General features: G+C 40.5%; 2 protein-coding genes across 5 annotated transcripts in view; one reads left to right on the top strand and one right to left on the bottom strand.

The window, feature by feature from the left end:
• The window catches only part of LOC127915127 (uncharacterized), a 1,101,500-nt gene that overhangs the window by 856,815 nt on the left and 223,984 nt on the right, over positions 1 to 20,701 (top strand). The gene's annotated exons all lie outside the window — the stretch shown is intronic.
• Positions 9,405 to 20,701, bottom strand: part of clybl (citrate lyase beta like) — a 215,893-nt gene continuing 204,596 nt past the window's right edge. Inside the window, exons 7-8 of the mRNA XM_052493987.1 lie at positions 13,733 to 13,857; positions 9,405 to 9,848 (exon numbers count right to left, since the gene is read on the bottom strand). Of these exons, the coding sequence (XP_052349947.1) occupies positions 9,753 to 9,848; positions 13,733 to 13,857 (221 nt within the window). The 3' untranslated portion in view covers positions 9,405 to 9,752. The remainder of the gene's footprint in view (positions 9,849 to 13,732; positions 13,858 to 20,701) is intronic.

Here is a 20,701-nt window from a genome sequence, read left to right as displayed (position 1 = left end):
CGCCGGCATGTGGAGCATTGAGCTGTGCGGGAGGATGGTATAGGCGGCGGCGTCTCCTATCGCTCAAACCCGGACAATGGCAACCAGTGACAGCTAGGAAACGAAACACGATGGAAATAATAATAATAATAATAATAATAAGGATAATATGAGCATGTTCTCGGATGAGACGACCGGATGTCAGTTATGCTTACTTAGTGTGATGAGAGAGGGGCAATTGTCAACAAAAGAGTTAAGATATATAAACTCCAAAACAGCCATTATTTCCTGATATTTTCAACATGAATAAATGATTATTAGCCGATAAGATATACAGTTACATACAGTAAAAAAAATAATACTTTTAACCATTTTAACTAGAACACAAAACAAAATTGAATAGGCCTACCATAAATATAGGCCGACCTCTGGCAGCTCTAATTTTACCTTGGCGAAATTCCTCCACGGATGAAATAATACAAGTTTATGAAAGTAGCCTAGTTTTGGACTTAGGCCTAAATATTTAAAGTCCCCAAAATAGTAGTTTAAGTAAGCCTATATGAAACACATTCGCCCATATCACCCTAAAGGTCTAATAAAACCAATATCCCGAGTATCAATGATTCGTTTTGTGTTGGTAGACTACAACATTTAACGACGCACAGAACTCATGAAGTTTGATCCAAAGTTCGCTGCTGCATACTGTGCTGGCGACTCAGAGGGCAAGTGGAGCTTCATTAAGTGCATCCCCATATACTTTTGTTCCCCTTAGAGAACGCTCCATAGAGAGCGCATTAGTGTCAGTTACCTGTAATTTTTGAATACCATACACACAATATAGCCAAGAGATGTTTTGAAAATTTCACCGTGCTGTTGGTTATCACATTATAGGCTAAACTCGTTTTTCACACATTCTCTCCGAATTTAGTTTTTAGGCCTACCCATATTAAATTACCAATCATTGTCACCACTGACAATGGCTTTACTTGCAACGAAATATTAATAAGTTACTTCCCGAGCGACATGGGCCAATATAAAGTAATTTCACAGCTATTTAGATGTAACATTTCAAATATTGCAATATGTCAATAATGTTGCAATAAATTGTTTTTGTCATTATTAAATGGCTAATAAATGGCCCATTTTAGCCCCCACAAATGTCATCCTCTCACATTAACACTACATTTGACGTTCCACAACAGTAACACTTTCTCATACAGACAACTGTAGGCTACTGTAGCAAGTTTTCATATGTAAAGAGTAGCCTATTACCGTTCTAATGAATTTAAATACATTAGAAATACAGGGGATAAATTGTTCATTCTGTCCCATCGGTTATCTATCACTAGTAGAGCTGCATCATCAGTTACCTAGGCTGTCATAACAACATGTTACACATGAACGGAAACGAACAATAATAAGTACAAGTGTTGTATTGACACAGAACAATTGAATTTGCAAACAACAAAAAAACGGACAATTGAGCAGTTCTACTTGCAGGCATAGGTTGATATTGCGAATCAAAATTAGCAATGAAAGGTAATCTTAATGTTCATTTAAAGTGTTGTATTAAACGGTTTTATTAAACGAAAACATGACATCAAAAAATAAAAACACCTCAAAAGCTTAACTAGTGTATGGACAATGTGGCAATTCTTTCAAACTTTTGAAGTAGAGGCTCTATAGACCATATTATCTCTTGAGATAAGTGTCCTTGACGCCCTCTTTCACATAAAGCAGGTACGCTTGTCAAGAATGTAAGAAAATGAATAAAATATGAAATGCCAGTGCTGGGTTATCGTGTTTAATTGGATTACCATACATAATGACATATACTTCTCGAACCCTGAAGTAGGTCCTAAGACTAGACACACAAAGACACGCGCGATGATATATTTTTAAATTTTTAAAATCGATAATAAATGTAATGAATCATGGACAATACAACAAACATATTCTCTTCGGGAAATGTGTTCCGCTACGAATAACGCGTTAATAAACTTGTAGGAAATGTTTTATGCATTGTGTGAGAATAGCTTTTTATCATTCCGTTTCTGACATGCAGAAAAAAAATTCCATCTAACCAACAAGCTACTTGAATTATGGAGGCGAAACAACAGTAAACAGTTTTGATTTGAAATGAAGAAAATTAGTATATCATAAGAAATGTGTCCTGAAACAGCTGATTTGCCCAACTTAAAATATATATTTTTTAAATCATTCTGACAATAATTATTTGTTATCAGAAAAGGTTATCACTGTTGCGAAGTAGAGTCCCTGTTTCCATTTCTGTAAGGGTGTGGAGCTTTCGCATTTCGCATCTCACTTAAAGGACAATTCCACCCTTTTGGTATTTAAATAAAGGTTCAATAAAATACATTTGTTTCATTAGCCAACTGTTTTGCATGTCAGCAAGATATAGAACTTTCAAAATGCAGAAATACAGCCAGTATTATGCATAATACCAGTTGTATGTCTGAATTTTGAAAGTTATTTATCTTGAAAATGTGATTGCTGACATGCAAAACATTTTGGGAATATATCAACAATTGATTAATGAAACAAATACCAAAAGATAGTTTTGGGGTGGAGTTTTCCGCTAAGGCCTATAGCCGACGGTCATCGTGTATTATAAATAGCCGAACTTGCAAACTTGAAATACATGAATGGTCACAATACCCATGGATCCAGTAGAATTAAGCGGAACTTTTCCATAAACATTCCATTCATTTCCCTATAGACTTATTGTCCATGGGACAATGCGAGGCATGTCACAAGTCAGTCAGCATCACACTGCAGTTGGACGTACCCCTAAAATAAACGGTTTAGTCAACATTCAAGAGTTGGACAAGCATGAAAACCGAGATAGCAGGGTTCAAGAAATTAGGGATGAAATTAAGCCTTCACTCAAGAGTTCCCTAAAAACACCCCGTCTGTCTGTCGCCCAAATAGTGATGAGTGCTAACAAACACGACAGCGAGTGGAAATGAGCTAGAACAGGCAACATAAAGTCGAATTGGGAACCCGGGGACGGAGGGAGAGTTGGAATGTGATTGTTGGCTGAGCATCTCGCTGTCTGTGTTCACGCAGTTGCGGTAATAACAAGGTGTGCAGGTGCCCATGTGCGCTCCAGGCCTTCACCTGTTCCTACGGAGTGCACTGTTTTGCTAATAGCTGATACACATTTCAGACGGAATATGCGGCAAGTTAGGCTTACATGTATAACTCAACTTTAATTATACCTCCTATCAAACAGCCCCTTATTTACCACTTATTATTCATAAATGTCAGGGAGTAACAGGCAAATTGGGAGAGGACGAGTTTGCAGTACAAATGATGGAGGTGTTAAACAATGAAAGTGTTAATATATTCACCTGCAAAAAATGCATAGAACCTTTTACACAGATCTGATACCTGCATTTTGGTTACAGGGTCTGAGAAAATTTCAGGCATCATGACTAAAGGTAGCTTTTATTTTTTTACCACTAGCCCTTTCAAATATAGGAAGAAGCTGGTCTAAAAATGCAGGTGTGGTACATGCATGGGATGTAGGTCTGTGTATGAAAGGGATATTAGGAAGTCAGTGATATTGTCAATAATGTCATTCACATGTAAAACCAGCACGTGACCAATGAAACACCATGAACAATCCATTATCATGTCGTCAGTATCCGTTCATTCATTTGTGAAGACCAATACCATTAGACATCTTAAACATACATTGCATTCATGTTCAAATGAAGGAACCTGACATATAGACTCATTTAATTTTGAAATAGCTACATAAAATGCATAGAACATTTATATATTTAACCAGAAACCGAAACAGTGACAGGTGAAGTTGGAAATGTAAGTTTAAATATTGTCAAGTTTTGAAGGTCCCTTGGGATAGGCCTATGACAGGAAGCAGCGTCACTAAACAAACAACACTTCCCACCTCCAAAGTTATTGAGCATTCCATGAAAGGGCCTCCAGATCTGACAAGCAATATAACCGCTGCTACACCGAGCTCCAACATATTAAAATTACAAGTTGGAGGGACTTTGTCACACTGTAACGACTCATTACCATTGGCCCGACACCCTGACTCAGTTTATTAGCCTCCTAGCAACTGCAGACAAAGAGGCCAGGTTTTAGTGGGATCCGCCTTGTCCGTGCTTGCCTTTGATCTGTGCCCGTTAAGGAGAGGGGAGTCAGTGCCCGAGCACCCGGGTGTTGGTCCGCAGAGAGAGGGTCCCTACCCCATTGAAGTTGAAATGTAAAATGGTTAATGTTAGGGTAGGGGTTAAGATTAGGATTTAGGATACGGACGTCCCAAGGATCCCGGATAGCACTAACCACAGAGAGTGGTGGACTGGTCTGTCTGTCCCAATACATTGAAGGGGGCATGAGCTTTCACCAAAACACAATGACAGAGAGACAAATAGGCTACATTTATACAATTATTAAGATACAATCTTAGATCTGATAATTTTCTGATAAATTATTATTTGGTAGCCAAATCAGAAAGAGCAGTCACTTTTAGAACATTTTGTACACAATGATACCAGGTTTCAGCCGCCTCGCTCAGTCTCTCTGTCTGCCTCTGCTGCACTTACTGACACGTATTTATTCACAGACAATAGGCCTCTCCAAATGAAGTTATTGACGCTAAAGCACTAGAGACTATTGCAGATTGATACCATAGGCCTTATTTAATATTGCGAATAACATTTTCAATAGAGATCTAACAATGAAAGTGTAGACCAAGTAATATTTATAAACGTGCCTGCAACAAACATAATAAACAAAACAAACACACATTTTTATAGACTATTTATGAAAGTTTGTTCATTTGGAAGATACATTATTTAATGGAAAATAGGTTATTATATTTATAGGCTACTATTTTAAATTGAACGGGCATAGTAAATTACATGACTTTTTTAGGCCTTTTTGGGACTTAGTTCTCTTAAAATACGTTCAAAAATCAAACATCAATTTCCGTTTCCTTTGTATGTTTCCACAATGGGTGGATTATTTTACATCCTAGCTTGTCTCATTTGGGCCATTTCATGAAAATAATACAAATTATTTGAAAAATATATTTATTTACCACTGACTGTCACAAATACACGCCCATCACACACATTTTGAACCAAGAGTCTTAATGTAAAAACAATATTCAAGTAATTATTCATCAATTTAAATCTCTAAACACAGACATTTTTCCAAAATACAAATAACATGAAAAAACGAAAACCTTATCATTATGTTCAAATAGGCTACTTCTAAAAGGAAATATTTTTCGAGCCTTCAAAATGTTCTAACAAAAAAGACAATTATCTCTGCAAAAATGATATCAAATTAGAACTTTAGTCTACTCACTTACAGATGAAAATTAGAGAGATATAGGTGTAATAGTAGGCCAGTCTTCTCAGGAGACTTCGTATAGTATCTCAAAAGAGTTGATACTGAAAAAGGCAGGCCTACAGTAAATTATAGGAAATCTGAATACAGTCTAATTGGAGAGTTAGCGGGTTAAATCACATTACATGTAACATTGCCTCATCAACTCATCATTATGCTACAAATGCCTCAAAATCACTTTAGGACTTTAATTGTCAAACTGTTTGGTCCAAGACTTCTGGTGTCTATTATTTAAACTAGTTGTTTTATTGCATGGGAATACTCTTTTGTTGAAATTAATGCTTTGCATATTGTCATTAGCACACTATTAAAATAATGAAGTCCGTATTTGGGCAAATCTTCGCCACCTGCCACCCGGGTACCATCAAGATTAATGGAAAAATATGTTAAACATTTCATTTAAATGTTCATCTGACATTGTTTTGCAAGCATGTTCTCTTCTCTGTCATATGGTCTTAATTTATGAAAGCAATCTCGATCAACATAACTGGGGCTATGAAAACAGCCTCCCAGCCTAATAGATTCCCATCTCAATTTTGTTGAGTGAGGTTATAATCATGTTAATTGCAATTTACTCTCTCTGGGAATACCAGCAAAATGTATTTAAATAAATCTGTCATTGCCAGGGCTGAGAAGATTATGTCAGTTCCATTAATGTCATGTCTTGGTGAATTACACTGGATAGATAGGCAGGAGTGATAGAGAGACATTTACTCAAATGTGTCAGTCAAATCAATCACACACCAAAATAACAACCAGTGGTAAGTTAAACAGTGTGAAACAAGGTAGCCCTAAAGGTATGATTGATTTGTCTGACTAAAATTTCAGACAGGTCAATGGCCGAAGCACCTGACCTGAAAAAGGGTACTGTTGCATATTGTAGCCTGGAATCCAAACTGAATAACATTTCACTATAGTTAAAAACTTCAGTTAAACATAATGGATTCATTTAGGATCCCAGAATATACGGTTATTGTATTGACACGGAAACATATGGCAACGTTTCAACACCAGGTGGATCGCCATACCCCCTTGACCTGCAACTCAGATCCAAATGTCTCCAACAATGCTGGGTACACATACGCACGAATGGCAGGCCTATTCTGCAGCCAAGTATAATTTGATGTGCTATGACAATGCTGTCAATATTGTGCTAAGACAGTCCATTGAATTAATACCTGTTTTATACTTCCAGAGAAGGGGTTACATGGGTGGAGAATAGCCCCACCAGATATAGCCTTTCCCGGGCACAGACACAGGGCAGACAGAGTAGCATGGAACTCTGGTACAGGCCACACAACTTGATAGGCTACTGTATTCAGAGAATTGATGGGTTATGCCACTAGGGGTTGAATTATGGGGGTGAATGCCTGTGGGTGCTGGGCACGTTTATGATACAGTACAAATGTGGGAACACCCAGTACCATCGGAAATGTCAACATTGGTCTTTCCCACCGCTTCAGGGTATCCCCAAGAAAACAATGCATCATTTAAACATATCAATAAGTTTTACCGTATGGCCAATGCTCTTCTAAAAAACAACTACATTTTCTAAACACATAGAACCAAGTTTATGTGTCATATTCCCTTTCATAGTTGAGGCTCGGAAAAACATATACATAACAGTTATATTAAGCTTTCAGAACAGCCTGCCCTTTTGGGACTATATTTCTTTATAAGAAATGGAAATTATTAAACTATATATTTGAACACGTGCAGGTCTGCTTTTAAGACACTAGCCTTCACACTCAAGTCCCACCAAAACTACACTTGCATTATTCACACTCAGGCCTCCAAAACACACGCACATACTTCAGAGGGGGTTCCCAAAGCCACTTTGTGGAATAAGCAGAAGTCAACTCCGGACGCTCCTGTCACCCAATCACAGCGACCGAATAGCAGGTGGAAAATGAGAGGTAAAAACAAGCAGAACACCATGACAAAATCACAGCTAAATGAGAGTGATAGGCAAAATAAGTGGGAAGGAGTGAGAAAGAGGTGTGAGGGTGACAGAGAGAGAGAGATATGTGGCCAAATGCCAAGTTTTTTTTGGCTGGGCACAGTGGTGGCTTCGATCTTTTTGTCTGGCTTTGGCCTGGTACAGACCTGAGAGCCCGCTCCAGACACAATAGATCATACAGCAGCAAGTCACACCCACCCACACCGTACTGCCGTTTCATTACCATGACCACCAATGGCACCATTAACCATTCAACACATTATGCCTCAGTTCCCAGTTAGTGGCTGTGTAGCAGCAGTTAGAAAAGGAACCTCATCACAAGAAGGAGAGAAGTAAAAACAGAGAAATATGGACAATTGTTCATATTTGTGCGATAAATGGTCAAAGTGTGTGTGTGAGAATATGTTTGTGTGTATGATACACAGAGACAGTGCATGTATTTACATGTTAGTGCCTGTTTGAATCCGTGGTTTGTATGCATCTCTGCTGCTGAGGTCAGCGAGAGCCTGATGCCCAGTTCAATCGTATTAATACGGCCCCTTCAAGAAGAACATCGGCCCTCAGTCCACACACAAAGACCTCAGCTTTACTGACAGGACTGAAGCAAAATCTCAGATTGTTGCTATAACTAAATGTGTTAAGGCTCTTTAGCAAACAGAGCTTTGATGTGGGGCTGAGTGCTGGGGCCCGAAGGAGTGTGTCTGTGTGTGTGTGTGTCTGTGTGTGAGTGTGTGTGCCCACAGTGCCCAGCCTGAATGGAAGAACAACAGCGTCTTGTTGTGTTTGTTTAGCCTTTCACCCAGCTGGACCCTGGAGGTGGGTGAGCATCTGTCATGACCCAGGAGAGGCAGGAGGCAAAGGCACACGCACTGCCAAAAAGTGCCCACACCCCCTAGTGTAATAATCCTGGACGCTCCATTACCACATGAAAAAATACTATAGTATAAACACTGTTGTATTGGGGCGGCAGGAAGCCTAGGGGCGGCAGGTAGCCTAGTGGTTAGAGCGTTTGACCTGTAACCAAAAGGTTGCAAGATCAAATCCCCGAGCTGATAAGGTAAAAATATGTCGTTCTGCCCCTGAACAAGGCAGTTAACCCACTGTTCCTAGGCCGTCATTGAAAATAAGAATTTGTTCTTAAATTACTTGCCTAGTCAGTCAAAGGTAATAATAAAGGTAAAGAAATAAATAATAATACAATAATAAAAAATATATAGTAATTGCAGACTGTAATGATGTTGCGGACTGAGCTGTGGTACCTACTGTTTACTATAGTATAATTACTGTGGTGGTTTTGCGGACATTACTGTAGTATTTACTATAGTGCTTTTGTTTTATGATCTTTGACATATAAGTGGGGATCTTATCCTTGAGAAAACCTATTAGACAAATAAGAGCACATTTTCCATAACCTGTATGTAGGTTGGACTGGGGTCTGAACAGATATTTCATAGCTTCTGCTCTTTCTTATAACGTGTAGGGAACACATTATAGTCTATACTTGGCATGTAGGTTTCTCACTTATGGGTGGCAGGAGGGGAATGGGGAGGGTATAGGCAAATTAAGTACTATAGCATTACTGTAGTATTTTTGCTGACTTTACTGTTGTGTTTTTGCAGACTGTAGTATACTGCAGTATTTACTATAGTATACAACATTGTACTACACATGATCGAGGGATACTACAGTGTGTCAAGGGATACTACAGATTCTACAGGATACAACAGTTCACTACATCATTCCATAGTAAGTACTGTAGTATTCTATAGTAAACTGTAGAATTTTTCATGTGGGTTACCATTGAAACAACTGGAATTCTTAAATAGTGCCAACCCGAACTGTAATGTGCTGGCATGGATATTTTCTTCTCAAATTGCCCTTTCCAGCATGGTTCCAGCAACTATGGTACATGCGCAACCAGGCCAGCGCAGTGCAGTGCAGTTTGGCACAGTCAGTAGTATGAAAAGTGTAAAATAATATCCTGCTTTACAACATTAACATCAGTCTAAAACATTAACCGTAAACCTGTCATTCTTACCACAAAGACACCGTAGGATATGAATATCAAACATTTAGTGCTTTATCAGTGAACAAATTAATCAAATGCATTTAATTTACCAACAATAATCAATTTAATAAAAACAAAACAAAAAAACATCTAGAATTTAAGTGACTATACACCAGGCCTAGTACAAAGTTTCTGAAATGTTGGTGCTTGATACCAGCTGATAAACCTGTCTGGTTGAAGTATTTGGGGTGTCCAGTGGTATACATTCACCTCTCGCTAATGCCAGGGTATACATAAAAGTGACACTTCTCACTGTCTCTCAACTTGTCTAGTTTTTCCGTCCCCTCATTTCACTCCTCTGTTCTTTCCTCCCCCCATATCTTCTTCCAGAGCGCCTCACTTCCCCGTGACGGCAGCAGCTAGCGTTACGATGTTCTGAGCCTGCTTCACTGAGGGCATGTCGATCATACTGCCCCGGAAGTTGAAGGCACCCTGGAGACAGGGAGAAGAGGTCAGTGGAGAATACTGGTGAAGCTAGTGTGCATCCCAATAATATCTCCTTTCTCCAGAAGTGTGCATTTGTTTACTTTCCTTTCAAGTATATGGAAACTCCCTCTAGTTCATGTCTACACCAATCCAATGCTTTTAATAATTGTGGGGGGTAGTGAATGAGTGCACATTCAGGAGGAAGGAGAGATTATTGGGACTCAACCAGAGAATACTTCCTTATCTCCTCCCCTTCATCTGCACTGGTTGGAAAATACTTGACAGGTAAAAACATTTTGTGGAAGCTCATCACTAGGTTGGCTTGCACCTGGTTAGATCATTTCAGATTGGGCCAATAAAGTAGAGGAGAAAAGGAATTAAAAAAGACCCAATGTGTTAGTACTGGGGGGCAAATCCTAACTTGAGGTCTTGCACGTGTTGCTCCAAATTTCAGGAAACTTTTGGGGTAATAAAAGTTCACCGTAAAGAGAAAACAGTGTCCGACTTTCATTTCAGAGTCATCAGCACCTCACCAAAAGGGTGAGTTTTCTTTTTTATATATACACATATATTTAGTCATTTAGCACAGGGGTTCTCAAACTTTTTGGGGCCAGTGACCCCTTCAGTGATTTCAAATGAATCAACGACCCCCTTATAATCAGAACACAAATCGAGTGAGAAACAAATAGCATACAAGGATTTTCACTATTGTTGATTTATTAAACAATGAATGACTTTAACAATGCATGGCCAGACAAACCAAGTCTCGGGCCCAGGGAAGGAACATTTTAAAGGCCCATCTCTTGGCATAGGAGATAACATTTTTCAGTTTTCAAGCTAATTTCCTGCAATTCTACAGATTTTGTCATGTGGCAGAGAGATGTTTGGTTGTTGCAGCTTTAGGGTTGGGGGGGGCTTGATTTATTAGAGATAGCTTGTGTCAATTAAAGAAAACCTAGTGGATAATGCTGTAAATATTGGTAAAAATAAAATAAAAAATAAAACCCAAAACAACTGGCCCTAGTCATAACAACTCTGATCATGGGTTGACATTGACTATTTTGCTGCAGAACACCATTAATATGGACAGGAGATATGTTCATTTATTGACCTACATATTATGATATTTCAGTATCTTTATTTGACAGTTGTGAAATTACCAGACTAAAAAGCGGACATTTCTGATCAGCTCATCAGCCAGTTACTTCACAAGCAACCTAAAATATCCTGAGCTCAGTTCGCTAAATGAGGGAAAACATTTTCTAAAACTAGACAATATAAATAAGAAGACATTGGCAAGGCATTCACAGTCAATAACAAATGAGAGAGTTCAGGAAGAAACAAATGCCGCTGGGGCAGAGAAAGAGAATGACTCTGCTCTCTGCTCAAACGCCTTAGATAACACGCACACACACAAGGGTTGGGTAGGATGGTCCCTAGGACGATGCTTAGTGTAGGCAGGGCAGAAGCCGACAGGCAGAGAGAGAGAGAGGTGTGGGGCAGATTGTGTATTTCTCACACCAGCCTCTCCCTCAATAGGCAGACAGCCCACAGAGCACTACACACAGGAGGCAACGACGCACTAAATTAGAAACAATAATCACATTTTATTTGTCACCTGCAACAGGTATTTCGGGAAATGCTTACTTACAAGCCCTTAACAAACAATGCAATTTTAAGAAAATATAGTTAAGAATAAATCAACTAAAGTTGGAAATAAAAAAATAACCCAATAAAATAACAATAAGGAGGCTATATACAGGGGGTACCAGTACCGAGTCAATGTGCAGGGGTACAGGTTAGTCGAAGTAATTTGTTCATGAAGTTAGGGGTAAAATGACTATGCATAGATAATAAACCGCCAGTAGCAACATTGTAAAATTAAAGGGGGGAGTCAATGCAAATAGCCCGGGTGGCCATTTGATATTTAATAATCTACACTTAATCAAACACTCCGCCCCACACCATTCCATATTCCAAACCCAAATCTACTCTACTTACCCTGCAGTGTCACACTGGCGAGTATACAGAAAAGGACATTAACGATTAAGAGGTGTGTGTGCGCATGTAAAGTGCATTCAGAACGCATTTAGACCCACTGAGTTTTTTTTACACGTTGTTACGTTACAGCCGTATTATAAAATAGATTCAATAAAACATTTCCCTCATCAATCTACACACAATACCTCATAATGACAAAGAGAAAACAGGGTTTTACATGTTTTGCACATTTATAAAAAAGAAAAAACACAAATACTTTATTTATATAAGTATTTATACCCTTTGCTATAAGACTTGAAATAGAGTCAGGTGCATCCTGTTTCCATCCTTAAGATGTTTCAACAACTTGATTGGAGTCCACCTGTGCTAAATGCAATTGATTGGACATGATTTGGAAAGGCATACACTTGTCTATATAAGGTCCAACAGTTGACAGTGCATGTCAGAGTAAAAACCAAGCCATGAGGTTGAAGGAATTGTCTGTAGAGCTCCGAGACAGGATTGTGTCGAGGCACAGATCTAGGGAAGGGGAAGGGTACCAAAACATTTCTGCAGCATTGAAGGTCCCCATGAACACAGTGACCTCCATCATTCTTAAATGGAAGAAGTTAAGAACCACCAAGACTCTTCCTAGAGCTGGTCGCCTGGCCAAACTGAGCAATAGGGGAAGAAGGGTTTTGGTCAGGGAAGTGATCAAGAACACAATGGTCACTCTAACAGAGCTCCAGAGTTCCTCTGTGGAGGTGGGAGAACCTTACAGAAGGACAACCATATCTGCAGCACTCCACCAATCAGTGGCCAGATGGAAGCCACTCCTCAGTAAAAGGCACATGACAGCCCACTTGGAGTTTGCCAAAAGGCACCTAAAGACTCTCAGACCATGAGAAACAAGATTCTCTGGTCTGATGAAACCATTATGGAACTCTTTGGCCTGAATGCCAAGCGTCATGTCTTGAGGAAACCTGGCACCATCCCTACAGTGAAGCATGGTGGTGGCAGCATCATGTAGTGGGGATTTTCTTCAGCTGCAGGGACTGGGAGCCGAGTCAGGATTGAGGGAAAGACGAACGGAACAAAGTACAGAGAGAACCTTGATAAAAACCTGTTTCAGAGCGCTCAGGACCTCAGACTGGGGCGAAGGTTCACCTTCTAACAGGACAACGTCTCTAAGCACACAGCCAAGACAACACAGTGACTTCGGGACAAGTGTCTGAATGTCCTTGAGTGGCTCAGCCAGTGCCCGGACTTGAACCCGATCGAACATCTCTGGAGAGACCTGAAGCTGTGCGGCAACGCTCCCCATCCAACCTGACAGAGCTTGAGAGAATCTGCAGAGAAGAGAATGGGAGAAACTCCACAAATACAAGCTTGTAGCATCATACCCAAGAAGACTCGAGGCTGTAATCACTGCCAAAGGTGCTTCAACAAAGTACTGAGTAAAGGGTCTGAATACTTATGTAAATTTGAAATTTTAGTTTTTTTAATACATTTGAAAACCTGTTTGTGCTTTGTCATCATGGGGTATTGTGTGTAGATTGATGAGGGAAAATAACTATTTAATACATTTTAGAATAAGTCTAACGTAATAGAATGTGGAAAAGTCAAGGGGTGTGAATAGTTTCTGAATGCGCTGCACAAAGGGAGGCACAGTAGAAATGTCATATCATAGAGCAGAGCTAGATGACCCCTGGTATAACTAAATTGATATTTGTACTCTTTATATTTTCTTGCATATAATGGCATAGCATGAGCCATCCTGTAATGTGTATTTTAATGCAGTTATGCACTGATGTCATCCTGTGAATTTCATTCTAAAGTCCTAAGCAACGACACGTAAAAAAATATTTCTTAACTCTACATTCTGAGGCTGACTACTATAGTTGATTTACCTTTCCCAGCTTCTGGTACTCGTCAAAGGCAGCAATCAGTTCTGTAGCCCACTGGACCCTCTCCTGACTGGGTGAGAACTCCTCCTGTACCGCCTGGACCTGGTTGGGATGGATCACCTGCTTACCTGTATAGTGAAAAGGAAAATACATACATGTACATGAGCCTATACATGAACACAGAAATATCAAGCGAATAACGAATATCTTCAAGCGAATAACTTAACAATCATCTGCTTATCTGCATAGGGATAAAGATAAACAGCCTACATTATGCAGTAGATATTGTACAAGCATAAAGAAACGCCAACAACATCAGAAAATTAATACAACATTTTCATGCTTTATCAGTTGGTTGAAATTAAGAGGTACCAATGTTAAAATCATTCTGTGGCTTACTGAGAAATTACTGAGAAAAATTCATCTCAACTGCTAAATACTTGGTACATGTTGTTGCTTTTCAAATTACTTGGTAAAATTAATTACGTATTTCTTGACATGTTATTTTATCAACAAAGACCAGATAAATAGTGGACTGTAAAATAAAGTGTCACTGTGATTAAATTATTTTTGTAGAGGCTTTTATATTGTTGTATTGGAAGGTAGCCATCCACAAGACGTTCTTTCTCTGGTGGGCGAGGGGTCTGTGCCCAGCCGGTGGCCCCACGTACAGCCGGTATATGTGTGTTTGATTGGTGTGTGTTTGTGTTTTCAGTCAGTGTGTGTTTGGTCAGTGGCCCTGTGTTCAGAAGGTGTGTGTGTGTTTGGCCAGTGTGTGAGTTTGTGTGTGTGTGTTCTGTCAGGGTCTCTCAGACTGTGTATATGGGACACCGTGGGGCGAGAGGAAGTGATGCATCACGAGTATCATGTGGTGTCCTCTCCATTTTGTCCTTGAGCAGCACCGTATTGTGGCTGTACCTCGGCTGTAGAGGAGAAACTTTGCTGCACGCTTAGTTACGCTTCAATCTCAGCCTGAACCCATCTGGAACAGGACCCTGACTGCTGCTAAACAGGCATGTGAGAGCTCAAAGAATACACAGTGAGCATTTCATTGTTAGTCTACACCAGTTGTTTACGAAGCATGTGACAAATACAATTTGATTTGACATACATACACAGGCAGGCTGGAAACAAGACACACACAGTCAGGCACACATAAATAATTCACTGCAGGTGTACTGTTTTTTTCTTTCCATCACAAACACACAATAAAACCATGCTATTACGCAATAATATTGTAATAATTCAGCTGCCAAATTCTAATGTACAATCATTCTCACCAGTCTTAGAAAATATGACAGCATTCAAATCGGATCTATTCCATATCTAATTTGTCCAAAACCTCAAAAAGAGCATAATTTTCTCTGAACCAACCAATTCTTTCCAAGTCCAAATAATCCCCAACCAGTCAAACAAAAAATGCTAAAACACCAAAAACACCACATTTTTGCCCCTGTATGTCTGTACTTCACAACATTGACCTAATTTAAAATACACTCTAATCGAGAGCGATTTACAGGAGCAATTATGGATAAGTGTCTTGCTCAAGGTTTTTCACCTATATCTACTTGGGGATTCGAAACAGCAACCTTTTGGTTACTGGCAAACCGCTCTAACCGCTAGGCTACCCGCCACCCAACTACTAAGGAGTTAAACCCATTCTGACACAATCCACAATTCTCATAAGTCTAGGAGCTAATGCACGGCGCTCTGCGCTGCCATAACCCTGTGTACATTGGCGGATCAAACTTGTAGCAGAGAAAAGAGAAGAGTTAGTGCGAGCAGGCAGGCAGTTAGCTCTCGGCTAGCAGAATGGAGCCCAGTAAAAAATAAAATAATAAATAGACCCCCATCTGCCCCTCTCATTCAGGTTAACCCCTGAGAAACAGTGTCTGCCTTTTATGTTTCACTTAAGAGAGTAGTTTGATGATGATATGTGAATTGTTTTTTACAATATATTTTCATTGAGGTATTCATTTATGTGAGGGTATATAAAACTTGAGAAAAATCAAATGCTACTTTTGCTGTTTACAGAAAATAATTTGTCGGAAGTTCCACAGAGGGATCATGAGTGCGTGTGTGTGTGGACATAAGGATTCTGCATGCACAGTTCCTTTAGGGCTGGCTATGTTGGATAAACATCCTAAAGAGGTGTCCTTGCTCCCATGTCTGAGGGGCAAGTATGTGTCTGAATTGTGTGTTTTTCACGTTCAGAGATAGCACTGCAGGGATATATCCTTCCTGTTTGGCCCTGTCCGTGGGTGTCCTCGGATGGGACCACAATGTCTCCTGACCCCTCCTGTCTCAGCCTCCAGTATTTATGCTGCAGTAGTTTATGTGTTGGGGGGCTAGGGTCAGTTTGTTTTATCTGGAGTACTTCTCCTGTCCTATACGGTGTCCGGTGTGAATTTAAGTATGCTCTCTCTAATTCTCTCTTTCTCTCTTTCTTTCTCTCTCTCTCTCGGAGGACCTGAGCCCTAGGACCATGCCTCAGGACTACCTGACATGATGACTCCTTGCTGTCCCCAGGCCACCTGGCTGTGCTGCTGCTCCAGTTTCAACTGTTCTGCCTTATTATTATTCAACCATGCTGGTCATTTATGAACATTTGAACATCTTGGCCATGTTCTGTTATAATCTCCACCCGGCACAGCCAGAAGAGGACTGGCCACCCAACATAGCCTGGTTCCTCTCTAGGTTTCTTCCTAGGTTTTGGCCTTTCTAGGGAGTTTTTGCGACCTTTTGCCACATTTCAGGCTTCAAACATAAAGATATAAAATTGTGTTTTTTTTGTGAAGAACCAACAACAAGTGGGACACAATCATGAAGTGGAATGACGTTTACTGGATATTTCAAACTTTTTTAACAAATCAAAAACTGAAAAATTGGGCGTGCAGAATTACTCAGCCCCCTTAAGTTAATACTTTGTAGTGCCACCTTTTGCTGCGATTACAGCTGTAAGTCGCTTGGGGTATGTCTCTATCAGTTTTGCACATCGAGAGACTGAATTTTTTTGCAAAACAGCTCGAGCTCAGTGAGGTTGGATGGAGAGCATTTGTGAACAGCAGTTTTCAGTTCTTTCCACAGATTCTCGATTGGATTCAGGTCTGGACTTTGACTTGGCCATTCTAACACCTGGATATGTTTATTTTTGAACCATTCCATTGGAGATTTTGCTTTATGTTTTGGATCATTGTCTTGTTGGAAGACAAATCTCTGTCCCAGTCTCAGGTCTTTTGCAGACTCCATCAGGTTTTCATCCAGAATGGCCCTGTATTTGGCTCCATCAATCTTCCCATAAATTTTAACCATCTTCCCTGTCCCTGCTGAAGAAAAGCAGACCCAAACCATGATGCTGCCACCACCATGTTTGACAGTGGGGATGGTGTGTTCAGGGTGATGAGCTGTGTTGCTTTTACGCCAAACATAACGTTTTGCATTGTTGCCAAAAAGTTCAATTTTGGTTTCATCTGACCAGAGCACCTTCTTCCACATGTTTGGTGTGTCTCCCAGGTGGCTTGTGGCAAACTTTAAACAACACTTTTATGGATATCTTTAAGAAATTGCTTTCTTCTTGCCACTCTTCCATGAAGGCCAGATTTGTGCAATATACGACTGATTGTTGTCCTATGGACATAGTCTCCCACCTCAGCTGTAGATCTCTGCAGTTCATCCAGAGTGATCATGGGCCTCTTGGCTGCATCACTGATCGGTCTTCTCCTTGTATGAGCTGAAAGTTTAGAGGGACGGCCAGGTCTTGGTAGATTTGCAGTGGTTTGATACTCCTTCCATTTCAATATTATCGCTTGCACAGTGCTCCTTGGGATGTTTAAAGCTTGGGAAATATTTTTGTATCCAAATCCGGCTTTAAACTTCTTCACAACAGTATTTCGGACCTGCCTGGTGTGTTCCTTGTTCTTCATGATGCTCTCTGCGCTTTTAACGGACCTCTGAGACTATCACAGTGCAGGTGCATTTATACGGAGACTTGATTACACACAGGTGGATTGTATTTATCATCATTAGTCATTTAGGTCAACATTAGATCATTCAGAGATCCTCACTGAACTTCTGGAGAGAGTTTGCTGCGCTGAAAGTAAAGGGGCTGAATAATTTTGCACGCCCAATTTTTCAGTTTTTGATTTGTATTTTTTTTTAAAAATATCCAATAAATGTCGTTCCACTTTATGATTGTGTCCCACTTGTTGTTGATTCTTCACAAAAAATACAGTTTTATATCTTTATGTTTGAAGCCTGAAATGTGGCAAAAGGTCGCAAAGTTCAAGGGGTCCGAATACTTTCGCAAGGCACTGTATCAGCTGATGTACGAAGGGCTATATAAATAAATTTGATTTGATTTGATTCAGTTATCTTCTAAGAAAATATTCCCCCTTACCTCCTCGGCCACCGGTTTCAAGTTTATTTTTGTTACATGCACAAGTACATTGAAATGCCTTTCTTGCAAGCTCTTTCCTAACAATGCAGAAATCAATATCAGTAGTACTGAGTAAAGTAGAACAAAACACACGAGAAATAGAAAAAAGAACACGCAAAAGTAGGTAAGCATCAGCGTCAGTGCCAAAAACACATTTACAATGGGCAGGGACGCTGGAGTGGTAAGGGTAGATATGTACAGGGGTAAGGTGACTAGGCATCAGGATATAAGATAAACAGAGTAGTAGCAGCATAATTGATTATTGTATATGTGTGTGTACGTGTGTATAGAGTCAGTATGAATGTGTGTGTGTGTGAGCAAATGAAGTGTATGCGTGAGTATGTGTGTTGGAGTGTGAGTGTGCAGAGAGTCAGTGCAAAAAAACAATACAATAAAAGATAAATTCAGATAGTCCTGTAACCTTTTTGTTAGCTATTTAGCAGTCTTACGGCTTCGGGATAGAAGCTGTTCAGGAGTCTGTAGATGTCAGACTTGTTGCTCCGGTACCGCTTCCCGAGTGGAAGCAGATAGAACAGTCTATGGCTTGGGTGGCTGAAGTCTAACAATTCTCTGGGCTATCTTTTCACACCACCTGATATAGAGGTCCTGGATGGCAGGGAGCTTGGCCCAAGTGATGTACTGGGCTGTCCGTACCTCCCTCTGTAGCGTCATGCGATCGAGGGGGGTGCAGTTGCCATACCAAGCAGTGATGCAGCCGGTTAAGACACTCTCAACTGTATAACGTTTTGGAGGATTTGAGGGCTGTTGTGTTTCTTCACAACTGTGTGCGTGGACCATTTTAAGTCCTTGGTTATTTGGACACCGAGGAACTTTAAGCTCTTGTCCTGCTCCACTCACTAAAGTGGACATAATATGGATGGGCGAGCGTACACCCCTCCATTTTCTGTAGTTCACAATCAGCTCCTTGGTCTTACTGACATTGAGGGAGAGGTTGTTGTCCAACAAGTCATTGACTTGTAGGCTGTCTCATTGTCGCCGGTGATCAGGCCTACCACCGTCGTGTTATCAGCAAACTTGAAGATGATGATACTAGAGTTGTGTGGCCACACAGTCATGGGTGAACAGAGAGTACAGGAGGGGACTAAGCACACATCCTTGTGGGTCCCCCGTGTTGAGGGGTCAGCGTGGTGGAGGTGATATTGCCTACCCTCATTACTTGGGGTCAGATCACTTAGTTGCAGCGGGAGATGTTCAGTTCCAGGTTTCCATTCTTGGTGATGAGCTTGGAGGGGACTATGCTGAGCTGTAGTCAATAAACAGCATTCGCATGTAGGTATTTATCTTATCTAGGTGGGTGAAGGCAGTGTGGAGTGTAATTGAGATTGCGTTGTCTATGGATCTGTTGGGGCGGTATGCAAATTTAAGTGGGTCTAGAGTGTCTGGGATGATGGAGTTAATGTGTCCCATAACCAGCCTTTCAAAGCACTTCATGATTACAGATATGAGTGCTACAGGGCAGTAGTCAGTGTGGTAGGTAGCCTTAGAGTTATTGGGAACAGGAATGATGTGGGTCAGCTTGTGGAGATTACAGACTGGGACAAGGAGAGATAGAGAATTACCGTGAATATGCCTGTCAGCTGTTCTGTGCATGCTCCGAGAATGCGGCCTGGAATACCGTCCGGCTCCGTGGCCTTACGAGTGTTGACCTGATTAAAAACCTTACTCACGTCGGCCTCACAGAGTGAGATAACCCAGTCCTCTGGGTCAGTGGGGGGCCCTCATGCACAGCTCGGGGTTGTTTTTGTTGAAGCGTGCCGGGTTAAGAATGTGTATGTACTCTGTAATATGAACTTTCAATTATCTTACAGTTTCTAACATAATCATATCCACATGGACACTAAAGTAAATAGAAAACAAATCTGGTTTCACAAGAAATTCTACCCGACATACAGTGGGGCAAAAAAGTATTTAGTCAACCACCAATTGTGCAAGTTCTCCCACTTAAAAAGATGAGAGAGGCCTGTCATTTTCATCATAGGCACACTTCAACTATGACAGACAAAATGAGAAAAAAAATCCAGAAAATCACATTGTAGGATTTTTAATGAATTTATTTGCAGGTTTATTTGCAGGTTCTTCAGCCATATGCCTTTTGAACCCTACACAAATACTCTTTGTTACTACAAATTTGAGCTGAGCACGCAAATTTCTCTTTCCCCTCGTTACCACCCATTCTGGCACTGCCAGGGTTAAAGATAAGAAATGTTTGTGTGTGTGTCTAATGAAGGGAGAGTGACAGAGCACACTGACTGACAGGGTGACTCAGGTCCCTTCACTTACACCCCATTGGCTCTCCCAAAACGCATTAGTCATGCCCTCCAGCCAATCCCAGGCTGCCATGTGGTGCTGGCCCCCAATTGGAGGATTGCTATTTAGCAAAGTGTTCTCAGGCGAATGATGGGCAGGGTCCCTGGGATGCCAGTGAAATACCATTTGAAAAAAGCACAGAATTTCCACTGAGATTCGGGTAAATGCTTTCTCTCTTTGCATGTTCTGCTGGTTTTTCCAGTTAAAGG

This window comes from Oncorhynchus keta, chromosome 34 (assembly GCF_023373465.1).
Source record: "Oncorhynchus keta strain PuntledgeMale-10-30-2019 chromosome 34, Oket_V2, whole genome shotgun sequence".
NCBI classification, from domain to species: domain Eukaryota; kingdom Metazoa; phylum Chordata; class Actinopteri; order Salmoniformes; family Salmonidae; genus Oncorhynchus; species Oncorhynchus keta.
This window is presented reverse-complemented; position numbering and strand designations above follow the sequence as displayed.